The sequence below is a fragment of the Poecilia reticulata genome, chromosome 12, assembly GCF_904066995.2.
Source record: "Poecilia reticulata chromosome 12, P_reticulata-male-v2, whole genome shotgun sequence".
In the NCBI taxonomy this organism is placed as follows: Eukaryota; Metazoa; Chordata; class Actinopteri; order Cyprinodontiformes; family Poeciliidae; genus Poecilia; species Poecilia reticulata.
Window position 1 is genome coordinate 18,180,257 of NC_088841.1, and position 26,043 is coordinate 18,206,299.

The window sequence follows — 26,043 nt, forward strand, 5'->3', positions numbered from 1 at the left end:
CCTGGTATGTTGCTCATATTACTCAGAAAGGTTGGTAGGTACAGATCAGTCAGCAAGCAAAAATAAACCAAAGACACAGGTAATGAGAAGATAATACCAGGATTTGTTGGCTTGTTTTAAAGAGCTTAAAGTGTAATATCTGTCAATAAATACACGCATTGTTTTCGTACACACTGACCAAGTACAGTTTTAACACACTCCGGACTTTGCTCTTTGGGGCTTCATGAATTTTATTGAAAACGATGTGATGCCAACTAGTTTGTGCTTTGGCAGTATTTTAATAACATATCCCTCTGTAGCCAGTGGATAGAAAAACTGTTTGGGGTCAGTGACATGACTAGCCTCTTCTTAATAACCACTACGGCTTGAAAAGTCAACTTTTCTGCCACTAGCGGTGAAGAAAGAGTCTTGCCAGGTAAATCTTTGGAAACCATCTCTAAATAGCATCCTTCCTCTCTCTCTTTATGTCTCCACAGCATATGAACGAAGCCTTGCAGCTAAAACAACAATTGCAGACAGAGTATGAGCGAGGATTGGTGGCCTTTCACAGCAAACAGAAAGAGATCAATCAGCTACAAAAGGTATGGCCATGAGTAAGAACAAAGCAGAGAATTAATCACTGAAAACTTGTTTTCTTTTTCCAGTATTGATTTTGTGCAGCGACTTTATGCCAAAGCTCCTTGTTCAGTTATTGATGTATTAGCAGCCCATTTTTTTGTTGATTCACTGTCACACAGTCAATGGCACTCAACTAGAAAATAAAAAGATCTCGGAAGGCTGTCCAGTCTCCAGTTTGATAGCAAATACAAGTTTAGCTTCAGTGATTCTGTGATTAATAGGGACGTTGATATTTTTCAATCTGTAGTATTTTATGTATTTTCATTCTGCTTTGGAAGTCAATGACATTGAACATTGCAAATAACCAGTTTGTTATTCTGTATAGTGATCAATTTCAGGACAATCTGTTTTTGTCTATAGTTTGTTTGCTGGAATAACACAAAACCCGAGACTGACGCCAGCAAACGCTTCGCAGAGTCAATAGCCACTGAACTCTAAACTTCATGTGGCATGCAAATTAGTTTAAGAACAATGTGTACAGGACTTTATGTGGATCCACATGCCTGCTGCAATTAAATTAAAGTTTCAGATATAGTGGTGTCAGTCTAGGTATGGTAGTTGACAGGAAAACAGAATATCTAACACTACAAATATAGCATTTGTTGATGGTGGGATTAATTTATAGAAGTATTTATCTTGAATTGGGTATGCTTGGTATGCTGTGGCATGCCAAGGCAAGAAGTTGTGGATAATTAACTTAGTAGGAACACTTTGGGGATGGTCATTTTTAACACAGGTGTATTTCCACATTTATTCTTTGTAGATCATCAAACCTAGCTGGATTAAGTTGCCTCAAAGTCAAATCTTAGTCTCATCTGAGAAAGGAAAAGATGAATTTATCGTAAGCATTTTTAAGCTCTTTCACAGGAGTGCCAATAAAAGTAGCTGACGCTGTAGGTTTTTCTGTTCCTCTGGTTTTATTTAACTTAAATTTGGTGATTGCAGTTAAACCAAGAATAGCTCCTAACTTATCCCAAATGTTTTATTCTGTCACATAATGTGTTTTTGTTTATATTTAAAAACTTTAAGTTCCTTAAAAATACTTGCGGAAGTTTTAACACACCTAAGAATAGATCAGAGAGCCCTCACTGGAGCAGTGCCATCAGGAGCAGGCAGCTACTCAACGACCGAAGCTCTGCCGAACCGGTGAGCCTCTTTCAGGCTCGTCCACAATACCGCGTAGACAGAATGTCAGCTGTGTGATGTCTAGTCCACCTTGCAGACTGTGATCACAGTGTCAGCTGTCACTATGTGTTTCTGTGTGTTCGCTGCAGGCTTGGGATCAAACTGACCAACAGCATGAGGAAGCAGTACAGTTATTAGAGGTACAGATAGTCATCATGTCCCATAAATAGGGCTTGATTTCTTTTTCTGTGATTGATGTGGTTTTAATACTGAGAAGCTACTGAGATACATTTCTATAAAATCACTCCAAGACTCTTGAAAAGACATTGAAGAACAAAGAAAAACCATCTTAATTCTCTCTACAATTAGAAACGATGTCTATTCTACTGAATATGTATATAAAAACAATCGTCCTTTACAGATAATAATCAAGTTGAGGACTCGCCACTCCATTTTTCTTTATAAAGAAAGTCTTCAAACTGTATCCAAAATGGAGGAGGAATTTAAGTAAGGACTTAAAAAAAAGATTAATTATTTCTGCTGATGGTGCTACAAGAACATTTAGGAAATCAGCAAAATCTACCCAGCTTCTTTCTCTGGGGTTCATGAATATCCATTTGCATGCATTCATGCAAATGCATCTTGTAGCTGCAATCAGGCACAAAGCAGTTCACTGACCAACACTGCTATGGAAACCATGCTTGAAGCAAAGCTTAACAAAAGCTCTCTTAGTTGTCAAGTAAATACAATAAACTGCTGACAGCAGAGGCGCAGGGCTTTCAGTGCGCCATAATGACTCCGCTGACAGTATAATAAGGCAGGTTACTTAAAAATCCAAAAGGCTTGATATTTTATGCAGAAGTAAGACTGATAAAAAAGTGTTCCAACTTAATTTTAGCAATAAAATCAACAGACAAAACCTTCCGACCTGAAATTGAGAATGAATCTGAAGTGTACTGAAGGTGCCATTAGTTGCATGTAATTTAATCGCAAGTTTCCCAAAGAGCTACAGTCGCTTGTAGGTTACAGACACCACATGAACAACTTCCCGCATTTAGCATCGTTATGTTTTACCATCTCTCATGAACACTTCAAGCAGCTCAGATTTGACTCTGAGCACATTCTGCATTCATATCTTTCCTTCTGGGGATATAATCTGTTATTGTGCACCACAAATGTTAATAAAACAAGTTTTAAGACTTTAAAATTGAAAACTTGTTTAGCAAACATGCTTTGCTCCCAAGAACAAAGCAAGAAAATTCTGAAGTTAGTTTATTCTTGACCAATTGTTTTATAAATTCTTTTTTCGAGTTCAAGAAATTGATAACTTTTTATGTAATGTCCAGTACCTTCGTCTATTAAACGGATACTGGAAGATTAAATTAATCTAGAACTGGCATCCTTTAGAAATCTACTATATTTAATTGTTTCGCATTTAGAAGCACATAGTGTGACATGTTCCATCAACGGCGTCCCTCAGCTGAACCTTTTCTTGATCCGTCAACTGATCTGCTTTGTATTTTATTAAAGTCTTCTAAAATACGCTACTGCCTCATCTACAGAAAATAATTTTCTCCTTTTACCCTAAATCCTGCTGTGATAATGGGTCTCACGCTTCTATTAGTGCAGTTCAAGTGAGGTCATGCTATTAGTCATCACAAGCATATTAATATGATTCTACTGGGCAGGCAAACAGTTTCGTGATTAAAATTCTGCAGTGAGTGAGTTAGTACTTTTCTTGTGCAGCAAATTTGTTGAGTCGGTCTTTTCCACACATTTGTTTTTGTTAAACCCACATGCAACTATATATGCATTTTTTTTACTGTCATTTCATGTCAGTAGCGTCATTAAAATGTAGCTATTGAGAAAAACCTTGAGATGCTCTACTCTTATTTTCTCACTGTAACAATTTACTCAGACTCTAGAATTTTTCTTTAGGAATTATTTTATAATTAGGCCAATGTTCAGCCAGCATTGACTAGGAGGACTAGGACTTTAGAGGGCTGGAACCTGTATAATCAAATATGATAAATCACTGTCTTCCTCAATTCTTCTTACGGTTCAGTACACTTCTTTCTGCTCTCTCTCCATTCTGTCAAAGGTCAAACTTTGTGGCCTGGAGCAGAAATGCAGGTCACACAGTGATCACTTCCACCAGCTGTCGAAAAGGCTGCCAAACATCCGTTTGCAATCAGAGCCTGTGGAGTTCCTGAATAGTAATTCCACCTTGGTGTCCCAGGTCCCGACCTCACCAGAGGAGAAACTCTCCCAAGTCATTGATGAATTTGAAGCCCGGTTGCAGAAAGGTTTGTTAACGATTTCACTTAAAAGCAAAGCTTTTAGCTGTGTATTTATTAATCAGGTGCTTGATGTATCATAAAAAACTATTACACACTGTAGGTATTTAATATTTTTTCTTTTTTGTTTATTGCAATGAATTAGATGTTTTTAAAGCAGTATTTTTTAAAGTTTTACTTTATGCATACCCTCCTTCACACCAATGCATTGTCATTTCCCAAATAAGAATTATTTGTCAAACCATAAAATAATAATATGCGATTTTTTTCCAGGTCTTGACAAACATATTGTAATGACATACTTATGCATAAACATGTAATGCACAAATTACTTTTGTACCCGTCAAAGAAGACCGTTTCATTCCGTTTCTAAAGCTGAATCTATGCAAGGTAATCTAATATTCTATTTAGGAGTTGGTCATGTTATATAATCTAATACCAAAAATAACTATATCACTGCCAACCAGGTGATTCCTCAAGAGCTTTTACCTGAATCCGTCTCTCATGTACTGTGTCAGTTCTGTGAAACAGATCACTTTTAGATACTGTTGATGTTCGATGGATTGGTGTGGAGATATTACACTTTATATGTTTTCCTTAATTTACTTTTTACAAAACTTTTCTTGTTATATACTGAGATACTAAGACAAGACGACTACAACTGCAACTACACGCATTTTTCATCACTTTCATGCATTCAATCACTGATGCTGAGGAAGTTGTCTTATAGTTTTCTCAAATAAATGAACTTTTCAACTTCTTAGCATCTGACTAAATAAGCCTCATTTCCCTGAGAGATTTTTAAGAACACATATGTTCTGCAGAAGGTAATTACTGACCGAGGCACAAAAGCCTTTTGGCGTTAAAGGTGTTAACTGTGCCATTGCTTAACGACTGAATCAATGTGTGCAATGAACAGCTAATGGGGTGCATGAGGAATGACAGCCTCTCTTTATTTGCTATTTAAATCAATGTCTCCTAGGTGATGAGAGTGCACCAAATGCTCAGCTTCTGATCCCTCAGTTTTCACCCTGCCCTCTGCAGACTGAAGACAGTGAAGCATTCAAACTGCTGTCTGTCAAATCCAGCACCGTAGCAACGGATCGCTCCAGCAGCCCCCGACAGCATCCCCCATCAGAGGTGAGAGTGGGTGACGCCACATCGTCACGTAAACCTCTTGACGATCTTTTTAAGTGGCTTAAAATAAATCTACTTGCATCCCAGCATCTTTGCGGGTGGAAATGGTGACTTGTGACTGTGATTGATCAATAGATGGAGGATGAGACACGCTCATCACCAAGGTCTAAACCTCGCTACACAGGCCAGGTCCGCCTTTGCACTGCCCGTTACAGGTGAAAAGAGGCCAGCATCAAAATATTTGTTTTGATTTTCAGGTGTGCAGACTTGGCACCTCACTCATTAAACTCAACATATTCTTGTGTCTTTTCTCTGCTAAGTTATAACCCTTATGATGGACCGAATGAACATCCTGAAGCAGAGCTCCCTCTTGTGGCTGGAAAATATCTATACGTGTACGGAGACATGGACGATGATGGCTTTTATGAAGGTGAGAGGGATTTTTAAGCTGTTTTTGATGTTGGCTGTGAGCGAAAGTATTATATACACATTGCATAAAAGACATACCCATTTTTGTAACGATGTGACTTAAATGCCCCTTGTTTTAAAAGAGTTAGGACTGCTTTAATTACTTCTTTTTGCTAAATGACAAAACAGTAAGTGCATGTTATTAAATTCAGAACTTCATATACATTTATTTAGTAATTGGTTGAAATATATTCTAGGCTGTGATACTGATTTTGTAGTATCTTTAAACAAATGTCTGACAATTTGCTTGGATTTTGGCTCATTTCTCCTGACAGAACCGGTCTGAGTCAGGTTTGCTGGTGGCTTGCACACAACTTTTCAGCTCTTGCCCACATGTGATTCAGAATGTCAGAAAATGTGTTAATTAAACTTTTTTGTTATAGATATATATCTGGGAGACATTTAGGTAATAACTCTGATTAAGTGGAAGCACACGAGATCCGTGGTTGTTACTTCAGCTGAGGATAAATTGTTCTGACTTCTAAAATAATGCAAATAAATACCCCTGAGGTGACATATGAATGTGATTTGGTGCAAACTGTCCAAACTTCTTCTCAGTTCAATTCAGAAATACCTTATTAATTCCAAAGAGAAACATCCTGTTTTAACTAATGTTATCCAAGCTTCTTCAAAGAGTTGTAGATGCTGATGGTTGTAGACAGGAAGATCTCCTGCAGCAGTTTGTATCACAGTGTTTCTGAAGAAGTCTCTGACTGACACTCTGCTGAATGACAGTCAAATGAAGGATGCTCAGGGTTGCCAGCTCGTTTTATGAAAAATCCTTCTTTGCACCACCGTTTTCAGTTGCTCCACTTCTTCAGCTTTCTTTGTCAGCTTGCTTACTGTTTTTCAGTTTCTGTCTCTGGTGCTGCTACCCCAACAAATGATGGTAAAGGAGATCACACTAACCACAACAAACTCACAGAAGATATGCAGCATCTTGCCACAAACACTAAATTATCTAAGCTTCCTCAAAGAGTACAGACTGCTCTGTTCCTTCTTGTAGATGACCTCATTATTCCTTCTGTTTCTCTTGAAAATCTACAATCATCTCTTTTTGTTTTGGTCTCATTCAAGATATAAGAGGTTTATTTCCACACCATGCCAGAAAAATCTTCCGCTAGATCTCTCTATTTGACTTCTTGTCCATCTCTGAAACGTGTCCTCTTTCTTTTCACGCTGGGCTGAAACAGACTAATATAAGTGAAATTGCTGCCAAAATCTAAAGAAAAAAACTGAAAGACCTTTTGAAAAAGACCTGCAAAGTAGAAAAAGAGTACTCTTTGTGCAAGTACGTATATTTGCTCTTACAAATATACGTATTTGTAATTTGTATTTGTAACGTATTTGTAATATACGTTACAATGCAATTAATTTCCTTTGTTATAATTAATTAACTTTGTTGTACATGGCACAAGGAGAACATTACAACACTGTTCGACCTTAATATAAAATAACTGTAATGCTGATGAAGTCATTTCTGTAAGCACTGGTGCAAAGGCGTCTCCTGCTCCTACATGGCAGTTTGCATGACTTGTCACCCTCATGCTAAAAATGTCCATCATCTGCCTTCTGGCCGTGTTCATTCTTTGACCTCTGCTTTGTCAGCGCCGGATGTCACCATGAACAACTTTCTTGCATACTTTCTCACAGCTGCTGATTGGAGTGACTGACTTTCTAATCTCTGTAGAATTACGGAGGTTTCTCCATCAGAGGCAGTCCTAATCCCCCCAGCTACCAATAGTGCAGCCGACGCAGACTTGTCGTAGTCACGGTGGGACTCATCTGCAGTGATTCATTAGCCGTGGGCGGTCGGATCGCACGACATTGTGGAGGAGCTCTGTATTTACAACACAGTAGGGAGACTTGGGCCTCAGACCAAGCTGTTGACAAGATGGGACCTTGGCCCCTTTTAGTATGATGACTAATCCAACGGGGCTTGGCTTAATCATCGGCGCACACAAGGAAAACACACAGATTCACGTACACATGAGCAGACAGATGCAAATGGTCTTAAGGTTTCCCAGGCAGGGATTGAAGGAACATGATGAGCTTTACTGAACTGAAGCATATCATCTATAAGTAAAAAAAATAGAAACCTATTCAGATTTTCCTTAAGTGAGCAAGTCATGTATGGAATAATGGGGTGCTCCTGAAAATGCTTTAAAGGTTCAATCCAAAAAGTTAAGTTGAAAAGGGGATATTTTAGTTTGGATACATAATAAAGAGTACTTAGAGCTCTTCGCTAAAGATGTATCATCAAAATACCAGTGGCATTCTAATTTATGACATGCCATTTTTTGAGTAAAACATAATTGCTTTTTTTTTTTCTTCAGTTGTTTCTTCTGTTACATTGCTTTATCATCTTGTAAGAGATTCCACGTATCTACTACCAGAAACAAAATACTTGGTCAAATAAAAACAAGTTACCTCTAAATTTGTGTTAGATGTAAGAGCAATTTTGGTCTTAAAAAAAGGCAATTCTTTTAACCATTTTTCTCCTTTCTGCATGACAGGGGAGTTGCTGGATGGTCAAAGAGGACTTGTTCCTTCCAACTTTGTGGAATTTGTCCAGGATAAAGAAAAACTAATTGGAGAGGGAGGGGAAGACTTAGGCCCTCTGGAACACATGTCCCTGGCCCTGATGACCGTGGATGGAGGTGCCTCCCAGGATGTAATGCTAGGCTCAAGTAATTCTCTCGTTCCATGCAGCAATGGGACAGGGGGGACCTTAGATCCTGAGGACTTAGCTGAGGATGTTGTGCCTTACCCCCGTAAGATAACCCTCATCAAGCAGCTGGCACGTAGTGTTATTGTGGCATGGGAGCCTCCAGTAGTGCCTTTGGGCTGGGGGAACATCTCTGGCTACAACGTATTAGTCGACGGGGAGCTTCGTGCCAGTATACCGTACACCGGCCGGACCAAGTGCTTGCTGGAAAAGCTGGACTTGGACAGCTGCATTTACCGTGTCTCCGTGCAGAGCGTCACCGACCGCGGCTTGTCGGATGAGCTCCGTTGCACCGTGCTGGTGGGAGCCAATGTGGTGGTGGCGCCGTGCGGCATGCGGGTGGATGACATCCAGCGGGACACTGCCGAGCTCTCCTGGCTGCCTAGCAACAGTAACTACAGTCACACTGTGTACTTAGATGGGGCGGAGCATGCTGTGGTAAAGCCTGGAAGGTATAGACTACGGTTCCACAACCTGAATCCCCTAACGGTGTATAAGGTCCAAGTGGTGGCACAACCCCATCAGGTGCCATGGCAACTGCCTCTGGAGCAGAGGGAGAGGAAAGAAGCCGGAGTGGAGTTTTGCACTCAAGCAGCAGGTCAGTGATGTTTTTCTGTTTGTTTTAAAGGCAACGAGCAAACAACATCCCCTTTACTTCGCACAAAAACATTATAGAAACTTGAAACTAGTCCACATTCTGTCACATTACAACAACAGCAAAAAAATCTATAAGTACTTTCTTAGGAATTTATGTTATAGAGCAACATAAAGTGGTTCATAATTAAGAAGAAGTAAAATTATTCATGGTTTTATGTTTTTTCTTTAATCCCTCATCCAATGAATCAGTACGCGGTAGAACTAAAAGACCAGTGAGACTTTTCAGATGTGTCTCTACCGGCTTTACAAATCTAGAGACGAAAGGTTGCTCTCCACCCCAGTCTAAAGTGTTTTGAAGCCTGTAACATATTTTCTCCTAGGATTTCCCTGTATTTAGCTCCATCCTCAGTCTGCAGGAAAGCATTCTCACGGCATCGTGTTTCCATCACCATGGAGATGGTGCTCTCAGGGTGATGTGTACTGTTGGTGATCCGCCACAAATAGCCTTCTCCATGTGGGCAAACAAGCTAAATATTGTGTCATCTTAACAGAACCAAGTGTTCACATTTGCTTCTCAAGATTGGTGGCAAATGTGGCATCTGATTCGTTTGGTGTATTTCATCAGTATTCAGGATTCTGTTTGTTTGTTCACTAATATCTAACACACCTCTTATTTCTCTTGTTACCTAACCTCTTATCCACAGAACAGCTGCACTCATACTGAGATAAATGACATACAGTTTGACTTCTAGAGACTTCTAAAGGAATTTAGTTAGTGGTATCTGAGCAAGGAGGACTAAAAGCACATGGACTATGATTTATTTTTTAGATTTTTATTTTAAAATAATAATAATTTAAAACAACATATCCATTTCCCTCCACTTAATACTTAAGTGTCACTTTATGTTGGTCTATTACATTCCAATGTGATCAAATAAATTTGATTCTGAAGGATACGAGTAACCCTGCAAGACTGTATAAATAAGTAATAGTCACCAAACGTTTCTTTTGCATAGCTTTTACAAGCATGGCATCAAAATTGGGTTTTAAAGTCAGCTAATTTTTTTATTTATGAATGTAAACTCTCAGTGCAACATCAATTAATCTTTAAATCTGTGTCCTGTGCTGTGGAGGGATACGGTCCCTCATTTTGATGTTGTGCTATTTTCTGTGTATTGTATTCCGTCTAGGCCCAACACCATATTGCAGAACAGGTCAGAGATTGAGCATCAGTGCTTGGCTGGTTTTCACATGTTTCTCCTTGAGCCACTCAGCAAAATACCTCATTTAAACTTTTAATAATCTTTTAATTTTGGTAAAAGGGTAATTGTTACATGTTCACTCAAAGCATGCAGGTAATGTTGCATTTGTTTCTTGTTCTGGAAGTTTGTTTCACTTACATATAATAAATTGACTTGAATGATTTTCTTTTTTTTTCTTCCAAATTTTAACACAATTTGTTATTTGCAAATATTTGCTAAAGGGAAAAACAAAAACAGACTTTGACTTAGTTTCTTACTATTATGTGCTGCATGTGTGGAAGACTGAATCAAAGCCCAGATTGATTCATTTATTTGTGTAGCAGCTTTGTTTTTATTGAATTTATTTTGTTTAAGGCTAGTTAATGGTAAATAAGTGTTGGTGTACAAAAGTGTATAAAAATATCTTGCTTCTTAAGAAATAATGTTAGTATATGATAGCATATTACATTAGTATATTATAATAATAGTACATTTAACTACTAAAATGTCATTAGACTTGAAAAATAGTCAAATATCCTTTTTTTTAAGTCAAACAGCTACATTGAACATACCTTCTCTGCTTTTATTTAACTGTTATAAGACAAAAACTGTCACATTAAAGCGTGGCAAGTTTTAAGCAGAGTTATTATTATACATATTTAACTCCAGTCCAAATCAGTGCTAAGGCAAAATCACCGATCTTCATAACAGCCCCTGTCAGATCATAGCGAACCTACTGCCTCCCAAATTCTGCTGGAAAACTAAATGACCTCAACAACACAATGCCGTTATTATCTCTTCCTATAAGTCACCCTGAGTATTTGCATGTGTCTTCACAAAGTATTGATGGGTTGTTCTGAAACTATTGCATAGCTTAATTGGCCTTTGTGATTGAGGCAATGAATTAAAAAATTAAAATCCCTTTTACAATAATTCCTGCACTTCTGTCACTTCCTCATTAATAGTTATACATTCCTCTGCATGGTTGTTATCTATGCTTATTTATGCATTAGAGGAATGCTTCACATCCCCCCCCCCCCCCCCCCTGTTTGCATACCCTCTATAGCAGACTAGTAAGTAATTGGTGGAGGATATCTTCATGCCCTTGCTTCCTCGCCTTTCAGGTCCCCCGATGCCCCCGCAGGATGTCCAGGTGCTCTGTGGGCAGGCTCCAGGAGTTCTGCAAGTCTGCTGGAAGCCTCCCATCCTCTCTCCAACAGGCACATCTAATGGGGCAAATGTCGTTGGCTACGCAGTCTGCACTAAAGGACAAAGGGTGAGTGTGCATGTTTAAGTAATGATAACGTAGGCTATGGCTCCGATTTAGCTGCCAGAATTATGAATGGTGGTGAGGAGTTGATCTAAATTTCAAGGCATGTATCAAAATTTTTATACAACCTCGTATGTGCCTCCAACAGATGGAGGATTTAAAATGTTTCAATATATTTGAAGGATAATAACATCTTCCTGAAATTACAGATAAAATGCTCGTTGACTGTGTGAATTTTTTTTCTTAAATATCTTTGGCGCACAAAGCAGTGCAACCTGCTTGTGATTGCTGTTCGGAGCACGAGTTGCTTACTGGGACATGTAAATGTCTTAGAAAGGTCTCCTAGCCCCTCTGGTGACAGCCAACGTAAATCAAAACATCACTTCTAAAAGGTTAAATCGGCGCAGCACAGATTCTGAGCTGCTCACTTTAAGTCTGAAAATTAAATTTGGTATTTAAAGTTCTTGAAAATATAGTTTTTGACCTTTCATTAAGTTTTTGGTTCATCAACACTTGTTGAAGTGGAATCTGATTTTGAGCTGTTAATAATGGCGTGACTGGCTACAGTAAAAAAAAAAAGAAGAAGAAGAAAATATCAATGGGACTGAAGTGTTTAGGAGGCCTTCTTAAAAGCTGTTGGTAAAATCACAAATGGTTTCTGCTTTAAAGTGACAAAAGAATATGTTTTTGTTCTTCACTGCAGATAGCTGAGGTGCTGTTTCCAATGGCAGACTATGTCACTATTGATCTGACAAGGATTCAATGCCTGGAGGCCAGAGAAGTCATTGTTAAGACACTGTCAGTCCAGGGAGAATCCCAGGACTCCCAAGTCGCCGTCATTCCAAACAACCTGCTTGTGCCTCTACCCGCCCTGCCCCTGCCGCCCCCAATGCACCCACACGTGGGCCCTCTTCCACACCCTCATCCTCAGCCTCACCTCCCATCTCCTCACCTTCCTCACCCCACGCCCCAACTTCCGCCTCCGCCTCACGGGCAACCTCATCCTCCGCATCCACAAACCCATCCCAGACTTCCTCATCCATGCGGAACCCCGCACCCCCAACCACAGCCCTTACACCTGCAGCCTCGCCCTCTCCACCAGGGTCCCCGGCCCCAGCACCAACTGCCTCTGCTGCCCCACCCTCAACCCCACCCTATACCTCAGAGACCAGTAAGTGCCAGAGACCTGGATGCCAAAGAGCACACCGCCCACCATGGAGGAGCTATTCCGCCTGGCCAGCCCGGCTGGGACCCAAGTCGATCACCTTTGCAGCCTCCTGTGCCCATGCAAGGCCACACTCTGGAGGCCCCTCACCCTGTGCATTTGCGTTCCCCCTCCCCTCAGAGGATTCTTCCTCAGCCCCAAGGCACACTGATCCCAGATACCGTGGCTAAAGCTATTGCTCGAGAAGCAGCACAGAGGGTGGCAGCAGAAAGTGGCAAGGTCTGGAAAGAGCACCACACAAATGCTACACAAAATATTGTAGTAAGTTTTACTTAGTGAAAACTACACTTTGTTGTTTATCCTTTGGAGGTTTTATATTAAACCTCTTTTAATTTAATTGCTGTTTATAGTAAAATGTCAAGGAAACAAGTTAAAATAGAACCAGTTTTTTTTTTTTTACTCACTTTCTTTTTTTCTTCTTTGTTTTTAGGGAGACAGACGGATGGGGAGATTTGGAGAGCAGGGTCATTCATTTCACCAGCATCCCTCTGATGAGGAAGAGGAAGATGAGGAGGGATTTGCACGAGGACGTCGGAGAGGACCCTCGGTTGACGAGTTTCTCAGAGGCTCTGAGTTGGGGAGGCCGGTAAGAACCCACAGAAGGTAGAACCCACCCCTTCTACGAACACAAATGTTTTGTTTTGTTTTGTTTTCTTTTCTTTTCTTTTCGTGGGAAACGTCCTAAATGTGTCAGGATGTGTGTCGTGTGTGCATGTACATCCGAGTGGCTGCATGTCTGCACTCCTCCGCCCATGTCTCTGTGCGTGCTTAGGTACGTCTGTGGACTTAAACAACTGCGTCTGTGTGTTTGTGTCTTTGTGACAACCACAAGCCTCACTATAGTCACAATGAAGATTATCACAGCGAGAGCAGCCGGGGCTCTGACCTGTCTGACATCATGGAGGAGGATGAGGAGGAGCTGTTCTCTGAGATGCAGCTGGAAGAGGGACGACGACGCAACTCGCACAACACGCCCAAGGTGCAGTTCTTTGCACTCACTGCAATCCTAGAGTCAAGCATCCTTGTTCATTATAATGTAGTGAACTGCACAGGCACAGATACTTTAAACGACTGCTGCCTCGGCTTGCATTTTACTTTGTGTTGTTGGTGCGTGTGCTTAAGATGTGTATATGAAGACAAACTTTGAGCCCACTGAACATGTATGCACCAGATGGTTTGTTTTCAAATTGATCTGGGTGGCTCTGTGTGAAAACCTTTTGCAGGAACTTTAAATTTTTCCCTTTGCATTCGGATTAGTAAGGATTGCAAAGAAAACCAACAAGTGAACAGCGGAGACCAAAGAATAAAGCATGTCTAAAAAAAGCACCTTAACTGCAGCACCTTCCATCTTAAAGTCATTCAAGGTGAAGGTAAACTTTCCCCTTAGGCCATTTAATTGATTCAACTGTAGAAATGGGTAAGTTAATTTGCAGTTCCTTTTGCAGCAATTACTTGACTAAGAAAGAACAACACACATTGACCTTACTTGGAATGTTTTATAATATGAAAAAGAAATAACAATTACTATAGAATAACATTTTGTACATTTATAATTAATAATTTTGAAATATCAGTAAATTATAAACATATTTAAAATGAATAAATATTTTTCGGAGGGTGCCACAGCGGTGTATTAAGCTTAGTAGTGTGAACTGAATTTGTAATCATTCCTGGAATTTTGAATCAAGCAGCTGTGCAACATCAGAAGGAGAGAATATTGGTAGTGTAGTCTGTCATTTAGGAAAACTAAGGGAGTTTAAGGACTCTGAGTTCAGTTAACAAAGATAGAGAGAAAGTGATAGTCTGAGGTTTTTGAGTTTCCCCTGCCACACAGAAACCGACTTGCACTCTGACAGTCCGTTCACTCAACTGCTTCAACAACTAACTTTAATAATCCCCTCTATCCTCAGTCCACGTGTTTTATCTTGCTCTTGCAACCTTTGTCAACCAAGGAAATGACACACAGTTGTAGAATCTTATTTTAGATAACTGTTTAGCTGCATGAATTATTTCCCTCATCAGCATTGAGCTCACAGGAAATATAACTGGAGCAGCATAGTCAAAGTTTGTCTGTCCAGGCAGAAAACAGCTTTCTCAAATCACCATGGGAACTTTGAGAGGCCCAAACTCACGAACCACATGCCATGCTCACTAATGTCTTTGCATAATGTTTTATATGTGTGCCAAATCAAAGTTCAGGGCTACTGTTATACCAGTATCGGCTTCCAGTCATTTTTTATTTGACTCGTGATATTCCTCACCTGCTTGTGTGTGTTTGAATGTAAGTCTATGTGTCTTTGTTCCAGTGCCTGTCTGTGAGTTGTGCATGGCTTTGTTGGTATATAATGTGTTCAAATCTGTCATTTAAAACACACACACACGCACACGCACACACACACACACACACACACACACACACACATATATATATATATATATATATATATATATATATATATATATATATATATATATATATCAAATTGGCTCACATTCATGTGAGCTGATCATGAATCTCTGATATCTGTAAATTCTGCTTTGTGCCTGTATATTTCAGACTAACAGTCCTGGTGGAGGCCGCCATGACCGGGACAATGGCAGGCGAATTCAACATGGTGGATCACATCCTAAGAGGCGACCTCTAATGGTCCCATCCATTGGTTAGTATTGAAATACGGCAAGAAAGAAAGACAGTTGTAGTCAGTTTTTTGTGTGTGTGTGGGACATGAAAATGTATTTAATTCTGATTTACTGAAACGTCCTCAGGCTTTGCTCTGTCTCCAGATCATTTCTGTGTCCATGACCCATCTTCACTTGCTTACCTTCTGCAGAGCTTGTTCTTTTTGTGATGCGACTTTACTGCTCTGTTCTGTCACTGCACAGAGTTGTAGGTTTTTCACTGATAAGGAAAATATTTTAGATTTCCAAACAATATCTTGGAAAAGTGACGTGAACAAGTAAATTAAAATGTTCCTCTTTGACATGTTACAAGTACAAATTTCGGTGTATTTTTACAGGGCTTTTCACAATAGACCAGCACAAAGTCATGCATTTGCAAAATGGAACTAAAATGAAAGTAAAACATGTTTTTCTTAATTTCACCCCGTCTTGTTTTATTGATCCCAATATTGTATTGTAAATAATCTCAACTCATAAAAAAAATGTGTTCAGTACTATACTGATTTCTGACCACACATTTTGTTCGGTTTTAGTCTTATTTTGACAAGAGTACCTTCCACATGTTTGCTGTACACCCTCCATATTTTTCATCAAAGTAAGAACAGTACTTCTTGTTGCTTTCTGGAGAAATAGATTTTTCCTTTAAAATCCTTTCCACCAAGTACCAAATTGTGGAGTGCACAACTAATAACTGTCCAGTGAAATGATTGTTCCACCTGAGCTTTAAATCTCAGCAGTTCCTCCAGGATTTCCTTCTTACTTCCGTGGTTAATGCTCTGCTTGTTTTTTTTATAGCCTAACCCTGCTTTAAACTTTTTCATACCTTTATCTCTGATCTTTCTGATGTGTATCTTCATAATGCTGTTTGCTCTGCAACAGAACAGAAATGTTGCCTTTATAATGAAATTAAATTAAACACAAGTACACCTCTACCTTATTTAGGGATACCATATTAAATTTGGCTGAGATTTAACCTGGTATCCCTAAATAACATTTAAAAAATTAAAACCATATTTTCTTTCCTTACTCTGCTCTGCTTTGTGTTGGTCTATTCCAATAAATACTCTAAAGGTGAAATGTGACAAAGGGGTATTAGATGTTCTGCACAAGGCTGTATTTGCTAATTTGTATTTCTTCCAACTTTTAGCGGCAAAGCTGCTGATAACATTTTAGTAGGAGAAAAAGTTTGTAATTGCTTTATAACCACATCGTCTTCAACTGGTATTTCTCATAGAAGTAACCTCTGAGAATAACAATGAGGGAATCCCCTCCCCCACCAACGAAGATGTTAACTATGGCAGAGTAGCTCGACACAAGGCGTGGTCATCCCGCAGGCACACGGGCGGCATCAGGTGTCCCCATGGTATGTGCCTGCAGACCTGTTTCTACCTCCAAAGCATGGCAGCAAAGATGGCCACCAGCACTCTGCAAATAATGAGACGTAGCTGTGGACACTTGCAACTGCCTGTTTGTTTGTCTTAAGGGATTATGGTTATAAAAATGCTTTACATTAGAACCGCATGACTGCACTGCAATGGAATGGAGTGGTGGACACACCAGCAGGACCAAAGGTCTGCAATAGGAGTTTCCACAACTGCAATGATAAATGATTGATTGACTGATTGATTGTTTAGGGAATGTCATGCACACCCTTCCCTTTCTGATACAATCACATCCTGTACACTTGCAATTTGGACCAATCATTCATGTTTATTTGAACTTCCATTGATAATAAAATGGAACATTAACTTGAAATATCACTTTTATTTTTTTTAGTACAAAAATCTGTCACTATTAAGTGAAGAAAATATCAACAAAAAAGATGTGAAGGAATTTCAACTGAAGTCATGTTGAAAGCCATTGTAAAAAAAAAAAGGTTTTAAAGGCTCGGTTCTCTTTGTGTTATCTTTAGTGGCTGGCAATTGACAGATATAAACTGACTATATTGATAAAGTCAGACAATGTGTGGGGCAACCATTTTGTGTTTATTTTTACAAGATAGAGAGGAGAAGCAACCTGTGAACTTGGTTTTGAATATTTAATGCTGGCACCAGATCATATTTGCATTCTTAAACAGTTCTTAAACAGAACTGCAAATACATTTTGTACATTAACATAGTGCTAGTTGAAAGATTTTTGTTGTTGTCGTTTCTTAGTTTATAATTTGTAATGTAGCACAATGCTTAAAGGAATTTTATGTTAAGTTAATGACAATGTTTTGAAAATGCTATGATTTTTTTTCTGTCTAAATCATTTGGTTCTAGTCCAAAAGCATTAAAAAATGAGAAAGTATCCTATGTAAATAAATCTTAAAATCAGTATGAAAATGGACAAGCAGCTATTGTAAATCTGCTGCAATTGGGATGATGTAATATTGTTTTTCTACACAAACTGCGTCATTCTATATTAGAAAGTTAGCAAGTAATAAATAGATGGATGTTCAAAATCAAAATGTAGAGAATTGCAGATTTATATTTTGATTTAAGATCATGTCTAGTTTTTTTTGTGGAAGATTATAGCTTTTCTATATTGCATAAAAAACTGCACCTGCCTCTCTAATCAACACTTTGGTGGAAGAATGGGAAAGCAAAAGAGCCAAGGGTGTCAATAGTATGATCTCCAAACAAAATTAAAAAAAATAAAAATCCACATGAGCAAGTCCTTTGTATCTTGCAGATATTTAAGCTTAAGCAACAATACACACCATGTCATATTCAGTTTAAAATATAAATATCAAGAAAATAGAGAAATGAAAAAGACATTTTCCTGAATATTGATTTCAAAAGAGGCAAACAGAATAAATTAAAAAGAAAAAGCACACTACTGAAATACACCACATCAAATTGAGAATAATATTCTGGTCAATGATTCATAAAAAGACTTCTTTGATAAATAAAATACAAAATCTACCATTTAAATACAGTCTTCCTTTCCACAGTACTAATGCTCTTATTAGCTCAATACTTTTAAAACCAAGTTGTACTTCCAGCTTCTACACTATTTAAGTTAGCATTCATCACCACATTTCACATAATTGCTTTGCTACCTATTTATGTTGATTCATTTAAAAATGCATGTCAAAGTCTTGTGTCTTGCCGTCTCATTTCCACAAATCACATAATATGTTTCATCTGTTTTGCTGCACACTCGATTCCTAGCACACTGAAAGCTGAAAAAAAACAAGACCTATTCTAAACCACAAGCAGTTTTCACGTGTTGTTTGTTTTTGTGAACGCATGTGTGTGTTTGTGCCACAAGAATTTTAATAAATAGTCACAGCTATTTTCCTGCATGTTTACAGGCACAAATATGGCAAGATAAGAGAGAATAAATCTATCATGCAGTGCACGATCTAATGATTAAGAATGATAAGGATGCAGTATTTACTCATCAGTTTCTGTGTACTGGGGCATGGCTTAGATATACCATAAACATGCTCATCTTAACGAATTAAATACGGATAGTAAATCGATTATTACATGTAACCTGTTGCTCAGAAATCTGCTCCATTTGTGGCCAAATCTCACAAACACTCCTTGCACTTGTCTGTATCTATATTTTGGTCACTTTTTTTTTTTTTTTTTTTTTTTAAGTTTGGCTGTGTAAAGATGTTTTTTTTTTTTTTTGACTTGTGCCTTTTTTTTTGTTTGTGTTTAAGACGGCTGCAGGAATCGGGACCGACGCTCTCCAACGTACTATGACGAGTCAGAGCCTGAGGAACCTTTTCGGATATTTGTGGCGCTCTTTGACTACGATCCTCTGTCTATGTCCCCCAACCCAGATGCTGCAGATGAGGAGCTACCATTCAAAGAAGGGCAGATAATTAAGGTGGGGATGTTCACTGCTAGATTGCATTTAGCACCCTGCTTTCCAACTGTCATAATAAAAGCATTTAAAGTGAAGTTCTAATAGCTCACTGTTGTACTCTGTCACAAATTACTCAATGTGCCCCGAACGCACACAAACTGTTCAATGAGGCTTTGAACATTCCTGTTTCCCTCCTGTATCCATCAGGTTTATGGTGATAAGGACACGGATGGGTTTTACAGAGGAGCAATAAAGGGCAGGATGGGGCTTCTCCCCTGTAACATGGTGTCCGAGATACGAGCGGACGATGAGGAGACCATGGATCAGCTCATCAAGCAGGGCTTTCTGCCTCTCAGCACCCCAGTCGACAAAATAGGTACTGCAGAAGCACGCTTACTCTGAGTACAGAGAAAATGCGTACTTTGAAAAGTTGAAAAGACATTTGCTGGTATTGGTGTGCACAAAAAAAATCTAGTTAAGTCATAGAACAAATGTTAGAAACAAAAACACTGCAGAAACTGCAGTATTTCAGCAACAACAAAATAGAGTACGTTATTTTATAAGAATTGTTATAAAATATTTTTAAAACGTGAACACAAGTGGTTTGCAAACGTTTTGTTGTAAATTTCTTTCCGTTTATTTTATTATTTTAGTGTTAAGCTATTGCTTTTGTAAAAAAAAAAAAAATTGGTTATTTATTTATTTTCCCACAGATATTTATTCATTTCAGACTTATGGTTATTTAGATCTTTATTTATTTCTATTACTTAACATGTTTTCTTTAACTTCTTAATTCTTACATTATCATATTTATCAATATATGTATCACATAAGAATGCGTTCTGTTGTGCCTCTGTGGGGAAGAGTTAAAAGGTTTAATGCAATCCGCAGGATGACATTATTGTTTTCTGAGTTGTTCCATGTTGCCGCCTGCAGAGCAGAACAGACGAGGTCTCCGCCGAGATCAGGCCTCCCGGAGGATGGTGGCGCTCTACGACTACGACCCCAGAGAGAGCTCCCCTAACGTTGACGTTGAGGTAAAGCCATAAGTGTTAACCACAACCGTTATTATCTACATTAATGTTTTTATCTTTTTAAAACGGTTTAGGAGGCAAATCCGGGGTTTGACCTAAATCAAATATATTTAAGTTAAATTATAATGTTCACTAACTGATAAAAATGGTTTTGCACATTATGCAAAATTTCCTGTTTTGTATCTGTCTCCTGATAGGCTGAGCTGACCTTCTGTGCTGGTGACATCATTGCTGTTTTTGGAGACATTGATGAAGATGGGTTTTACTATGTGAGTGCCACTTAGCCATGCTGAAGCCACTTAGTGATCAGTTGATCTGATTGATCTTTGGGGCATGGTGCGTTAGTTTACTGGAATTAGCCGTTAGAAAACGGCTGTGTGGTCAAAAATGGATGGGCTCGGTAACCCACATGTCATCATCACCACGTTATGGACTCATTTCCAGAGTCTTGGAATGGAAATCTTTTTTTAAACTAATTTATTATGTAAGCAGATTTTTTTTTACGCTTTGTGGCTTTATTGTCTGAGCTAATTCCTCTAAATTACATAATTCATGACAGCTGAATAAGTGCAGCTTCTTCAGGTAGATCTCATCTTGTACAAATTATCTGAGGATTTTTGTCAATCAATATTGTTTGAAATCTTAAACTAGATTTCTTGACATGTTTGTGATAGAAGTATTTGCTTGGAAAAGTCTAACATAAATCAAGACTAAAAATTGGGTGCTTACCAGTGAAGTTTAAGTAATAAACATATAATTATCAACACATTTTCAGATAGCACCTGATCAAGAAAATACAATATACGACTCTTAGGTTGATCAATTATAGCAAAAACTGGATTTAAAAAATCTAAAGTCTAATTTCTATTGAGACATTTAAGAAAATTGCTATGATTAAGTTTTTGATAGACTTTACACTCTTAGAAAAGAGATTTGCTAAATGACCAACAACCTTTTAAATGTTTAACAAATGTATGAGAAATACTCTTTCTCTTCAGTGAAGCCCAACGCTTTTGTCTGATAATCTGGATGTTTTTCAGAGGCTCCTCTAACTTCTCTCTCTTGATTCTCTTCTTTTCTGTTCTCACCGTCTTCGCCCCTAGGGTGAGCTCAATGGCCATCGTGGCTTGGTGCCCTCTAACTTCTTGGAAGAAGTGCCTGATGACGTGGAGGTCTATCTGACCGACACCCCGTCCCACTACCCCCAGGAAGAACCCGCCAACCGGCCCCCTGCTAACTCCGCCGCAGCCGTGTCAGAGGGAAAACGGGTACATCATCATCGCCGCTCTCAGCGCTAGGCCCTGTGTTCATCCATCCTCCGTCCCCTCTCCTCTTGATTTCCGTCTCTTGCTTCCTCCACCTGCAGTCTGTGTGCTGTTCATTGTGTGTGTTTGTCCATGTGGTGACAGTGGTGACTCTTTACAGACTAACAACTTCCCTACTCCCTTCACCCTTTGGAAAGGGAGCAAAATCCAGTGTTAACGCCTTTCTTAATCTCAGAGAAAGGAAGAAGCAAAGCCTGTGGACAGAGGGAGGATAGACCGTGGGAACCCTGCGGGTGGCTCATGCATGTAGGACTGGTTGAGGAGGACATGTAAAAAAGAAAGAAAAAAAAAAAGGCTCAACTCATTCCTTACACAAAAAATTTGGTAACTCTTTGCACTAAAACACAAAGTCAAATTGTGGTTATTGTGTACGATTCTATTTAAAAGTGCTTAGCAACACATTGCTACCCAGTTTAAATTATTTAAGATTATTTAAGAGAAGTTTAAAAGGAAAGAAAAAGCATGTTTTTTCAAACTTGATACATTTTCTAACTTTCTTGGCTCAGCTTGTGTATTTCCTCAAAGAGGCTTTGTTTCTCTTACCCACACATCAGATCTATTTTTCAGCCCTGTTGACGGTGGATATGCCATGTTTGCTCTGAGCTCAAGAGAACCGCAGCACTGGGACATCCATTCTGTATTGTTACGATGAAACAATAAAAGGAAAGGACAAAAAAAAAAGATTGGATATTAAAACCATTCTTGTTTGCGCTCTGTGTTCATGTGTGTTGGTGTTGTTGTTGCTTTCAGTTGTCATAGTGATGTGGGTTTTTTCTCGATAGTGACAACGCTGCCACATCTGATTTCTTTCTATATATTTTATTTATTTATTTTTTCCTCACCCGCTTGGCAAAACAAAACAAACAAATAGAGGGAGATTGTTCATTTCACACCATAAATGGCTCTGTCTGCCCTTGTACAGTAAGTTGGCAACTGGAGATGTCAGATTCGCAGCTCTAATGCAAACAGCTTGTGGGCGCAGCGAAGGCTTTATTTGGCGCTACGTCCTGTTGTGACTCAATCAAAATCTGTCTCTTCACTTGGTTTGATTCTCCAAGTTATTGCTGTTGTTCTGTCAAATCCTCTGGGAATATTCAAACTTTATTGTGCAAAAAAAAAAATCAAAACATAAAAAGAAAACAGTTAGAAATGGCAGTTATTGCATTAGAGAGGAAGCTTGGCATCTACAGTTGTGTCCCTGGGTGTTGTAACGTAAATGGTTGTCCCCCGATGGCCGACTAATGGTGGAGTTCCCTGCTTCTGTGGTGTGATGATGTTGTTTAACATTTCCTGGCTTCCTGCTGCGTCTATTCTATGTACCACAAACAAAAACTAACAAACTAACAACGACAACAACAAAGTTGAGCAAACCCAAAACAGATCGAATCTGTTCAGGTCGGTCTTGGAATGAAAAGTCCGAGGCAGAGTCCAAGCCAAGATGTTTATACTTTGAACATGCTGAGAGGTGACTTGAAAGACGTTGGAGATGTAAGAAAACCCTTTAACATCTCTCAGCTAAAAGTGAGCAGTGGGGCAAGCTGTTCTCAGACTCTGCTGGATTGCCACAAGAAGCATCTCACTGAATTTGTTTCAGCCACAGGGAAGTACCGCCACGTTAAAGGAGAGTAGGGCGTCCACATTTTTCCCTCAATTAGATCACACATATTACACATAGTTTTTTAATGTTTACTAGTAAATAAGTCTTTCTCCTACAAGGTTCTATAAGGCTAAACAGAGAAGATGATCACCTCATCAAGCAAGGAGTGTAAAATGAAACGACACCAAGTTGGCCTTAGAGAAAGAACTGCTGCTTAACGGTCTGCAGAGGATTGTAAGGACATTTGTAAAGTTTTTGAAGCTATCTTACGTTTACCCTTTCATGCATAGTGGTCACTACAGTGGACAGCTATCTAAAAGCCATTTCCTTGTGCTTCTTGTGGATTTTTAAGTTATAAATGCACACAGACCACTGAAGTGGACACTAATGCATCATAAAATACACTATCAAGTACTGGCCATCAGCTGCAAATGCAAGAAATAATTTTTGTTAAATCCAATATGGCCGACTGACAAAAAAGCATGCCGACCGACCCGGTCCCTCCTTCTACTGTAGACGACTCTTACGGGTAAAAAAAACTATTGTGACATCTGATAACCCCTAAATAACAAATTGATCACCTAAAATAAAAATAAAAAAATTAAAAAAAAAAAAAAATATATATATATATATATATATATATATATATATATATATATATATATATATATATATATATATATATATATATATGTTCCTTGTATATATATATATATATATATATATATATATATATATATATATATATATTTTTTTTTGCAACTGGCAAGTTTGCCAACTTTTCCTGGGGGTTGACGTGTACATTAGGAAAGACTGAAAAAGTGTTTGCTGGGAAGGATTATTATAAGTTTCCCGTCCATCGCATAACAACCCAAAGACACACAAATGATACACACACTCATTCCAAGGGCGATTTACAGACGCCAATTAACGTAACAGTCATGTTTTCCATCTGTGGGAGGAAGGTGGAGAACTCAGTGATTTGAATCACTCTGGACACATGGTATGGATAGATGTTAACAGGGTCCAAAACCTGAGCCAAGGTGTCTGTTCATACTGCATTTGGTCTCTTGAAAACCAAATATGACATATCACCACAAACGCCAATGGTCAAACATGGTGATAGAAGGGTGACTGATTGAGTCTGTTTTCAGTCGCTGGACCTCGGCACCTTGCAGTCAATGAAGCAAGCACTTACTCACGTATACCTGGTGTACGTGATTTTAAAATTTTAAAGAAAAGTCTGGCCTAGCTTTCTGACCAATTCAATAAATTAGAATTTTTTTTTTTTAAATGGTGAAACAGAATATACATTTCTTACACAGACTTATGTTTTCAAGTCTTTACTTTGGTTAATTGTGAAGATTTTCTGTTTAAGTGAAAATATTAGATATGACCAATAAAACAAAATGTAATTAGAAATTTGGGCTTTAAGAAAATTATGATCAATAGCTGCTAAAAGATTATTATTTTCAAAAGATACTTTTAATAGGACAACAAACCTCATTGAAACACATATTCTAACTTATCAGTTATGACTATATTTACATACTTAACTAGAATTAAAAGTATTGTTCCACAACCCAATGCCTCCTTTGTGTGCATTTATTTTGAAAATTTTGCATTTCATAGTCATTTAACTAATTTGTGACAATATTTTTTATGCACATGAGCAGTAGTGGTGCAAAAGCACTTTAGCAAATCAAACAATTTAAGCTCTGCACATTCTTGAGAAAATTAATTAAAATTTCAAGATGCTCTTTGTTACCAACCAATGGTTTCTTTTTTTTGTTCTGTTTCATTATTTTCACTTAGTGTTTTTATTTCAAGATCCCCTACAATGCTAGATTGTTAGAAATTTTGTTATGATTGGAAACTTCCAATCAAATTTCAAAAAGCAGACAATCCCTTTGTGTGTTTTTTTTTTACAACTTTTCATAGCCTTAATTAAAAAAAAAACCTAAAAAAAGCCCCATAAATAGTTGCTTCATTTGTAATATGCTGCCCCCCATGCCTCCAAACCTCCCCGTCACTTATCTCCTCAGGTCACTGCAGAAAACACAGACACGGCCAACAACATTACAACCCCTGTCCGGGCGCCGTCCCCAATCGTTCGCCCCCTCCTTCCAGGAACCATGAGACCGCTCAGCCCTCTGAGGGGTCATCATGTTCCGCTGGACCCCAGGGACCCTCAAGACCTGGCAAACAAGAAGAAGAAAGGAATACTCTCCAAAGGAAAGAAACTGCTAAAGAGACTGTCTCCTGTGAAGCAACAATAATGACAATATTTAACAGCATAAAAATCCTATACGTGTATCTGCGGGGCTCTGTACATAGCATCCATACAATCAACTGTGATGTGGCAGGACATTACAGAGTGGGCATGTGACTCGCCTCCTTGACTGCGTGAGCCTAGCAAGTGATACAAACACGTTCAGTACTGGATATAAAACACATTAATTTTGTACAGTGGAGTGCCAAAATCAAGAGTGAAGTGACTTTCAAAAACAAACGCATATTACTGTGATATTACTGTATTTCCGATTAAGGGATGCTTCATCTAAAATGAAAAACTAGGATTTTCATGACATGCATTTCTACTGTTTTCTTTACTTTTAACCCCCCATGGTACCGTTGTGCCCTCAAGTAGAAAAAAAATCTTGAATGGTTCAATACTTTAAAAACGAGGGGCATTGTTAAGGAATCGATGACAGTGCTTTAATTTGCCATTTTCCAACCATTTTCATCAGTTTTTAAAAGGAAAGAGTTTCACTATTTTTGCCCCACAAGACAAGAAAAAGGCATAACAGGCATAACATAATGCCTGTTAAAGTCCAGCGTTGCCCACATTCAAAATATTCTTAAATGATTTCAATTATTATTTTAAAAAAAAAC

The 26,043-nt window shown here is 38.5% G+C and overlaps 1 protein-coding gene across 13 annotated transcripts in view; it reads left to right on the plus strand.

Moving 5' to 3' along the window:
• rimbp2a (RIMS binding protein 2a) overlaps window positions 1-26,043 on the plus strand; it is a 67,516-nt gene extending 41,473 nt beyond the window's left edge. For 3 of the 13 annotated variants that reach the window (XM_008423938.3, XM_081613185.1, XM_008423937.3), the window contains 20 exons: window positions 477-581; window positions 1,893-1,943; window positions 3,845-4,049; window positions 5,023-5,180; window positions 5,313-5,392; window positions 5,498-5,607; window positions 8,162-8,971; window positions 10,161-10,184; window positions 11,336-11,487; window positions 12,185-12,967; window positions 13,137-13,292; window positions 13,539-13,685; window positions 15,264-15,366; window positions 16,620-16,748; window positions 19,044-19,213; window positions 19,400-19,568; window positions 20,129-20,229; window positions 20,424-20,495; window positions 21,330-21,494; window positions 25,194-26,043. In XM_008423938.3, the coding sequence (XP_008422160.1) occupies window positions 477-581; window positions 1,893-1,943; window positions 3,845-4,049; window positions 5,023-5,180; window positions 5,313-5,392; window positions 5,498-5,607; window positions 8,162-8,971; window positions 10,161-10,184; window positions 11,336-11,487; window positions 12,185-12,967; window positions 13,137-13,292; window positions 13,539-13,685; window positions 15,264-15,366; window positions 16,620-16,748; window positions 19,044-19,213; window positions 19,400-19,568; window positions 20,129-20,229; window positions 20,424-20,495; window positions 21,330-21,494; window positions 25,194-25,427 (3,924 nt within the window). In that variant the 3' untranslated portion in view covers window positions 25,428-26,043. Of the gene's footprint in view, window positions 1-476; window positions 582-1,892; window positions 1,944-3,844; window positions 4,050-5,022; window positions 5,181-5,312; window positions 5,393-5,497; window positions 5,608-8,161; window positions 8,972-10,160; window positions 10,185-11,335; window positions 11,488-12,184; window positions 12,968-13,136; window positions 13,293-13,538; window positions 13,686-15,263; window positions 15,367-16,619; window positions 16,749-19,043; window positions 19,214-19,399; window positions 19,569-20,128; window positions 20,230-20,423; window positions 20,496-21,329; window positions 21,495-25,193 lie in introns of those variants that run through there. The other 10 variants (XM_017307875.2, XM_017307873.2, XM_081613186.1 and 7 more) reach the window with 10 other exon arrangements.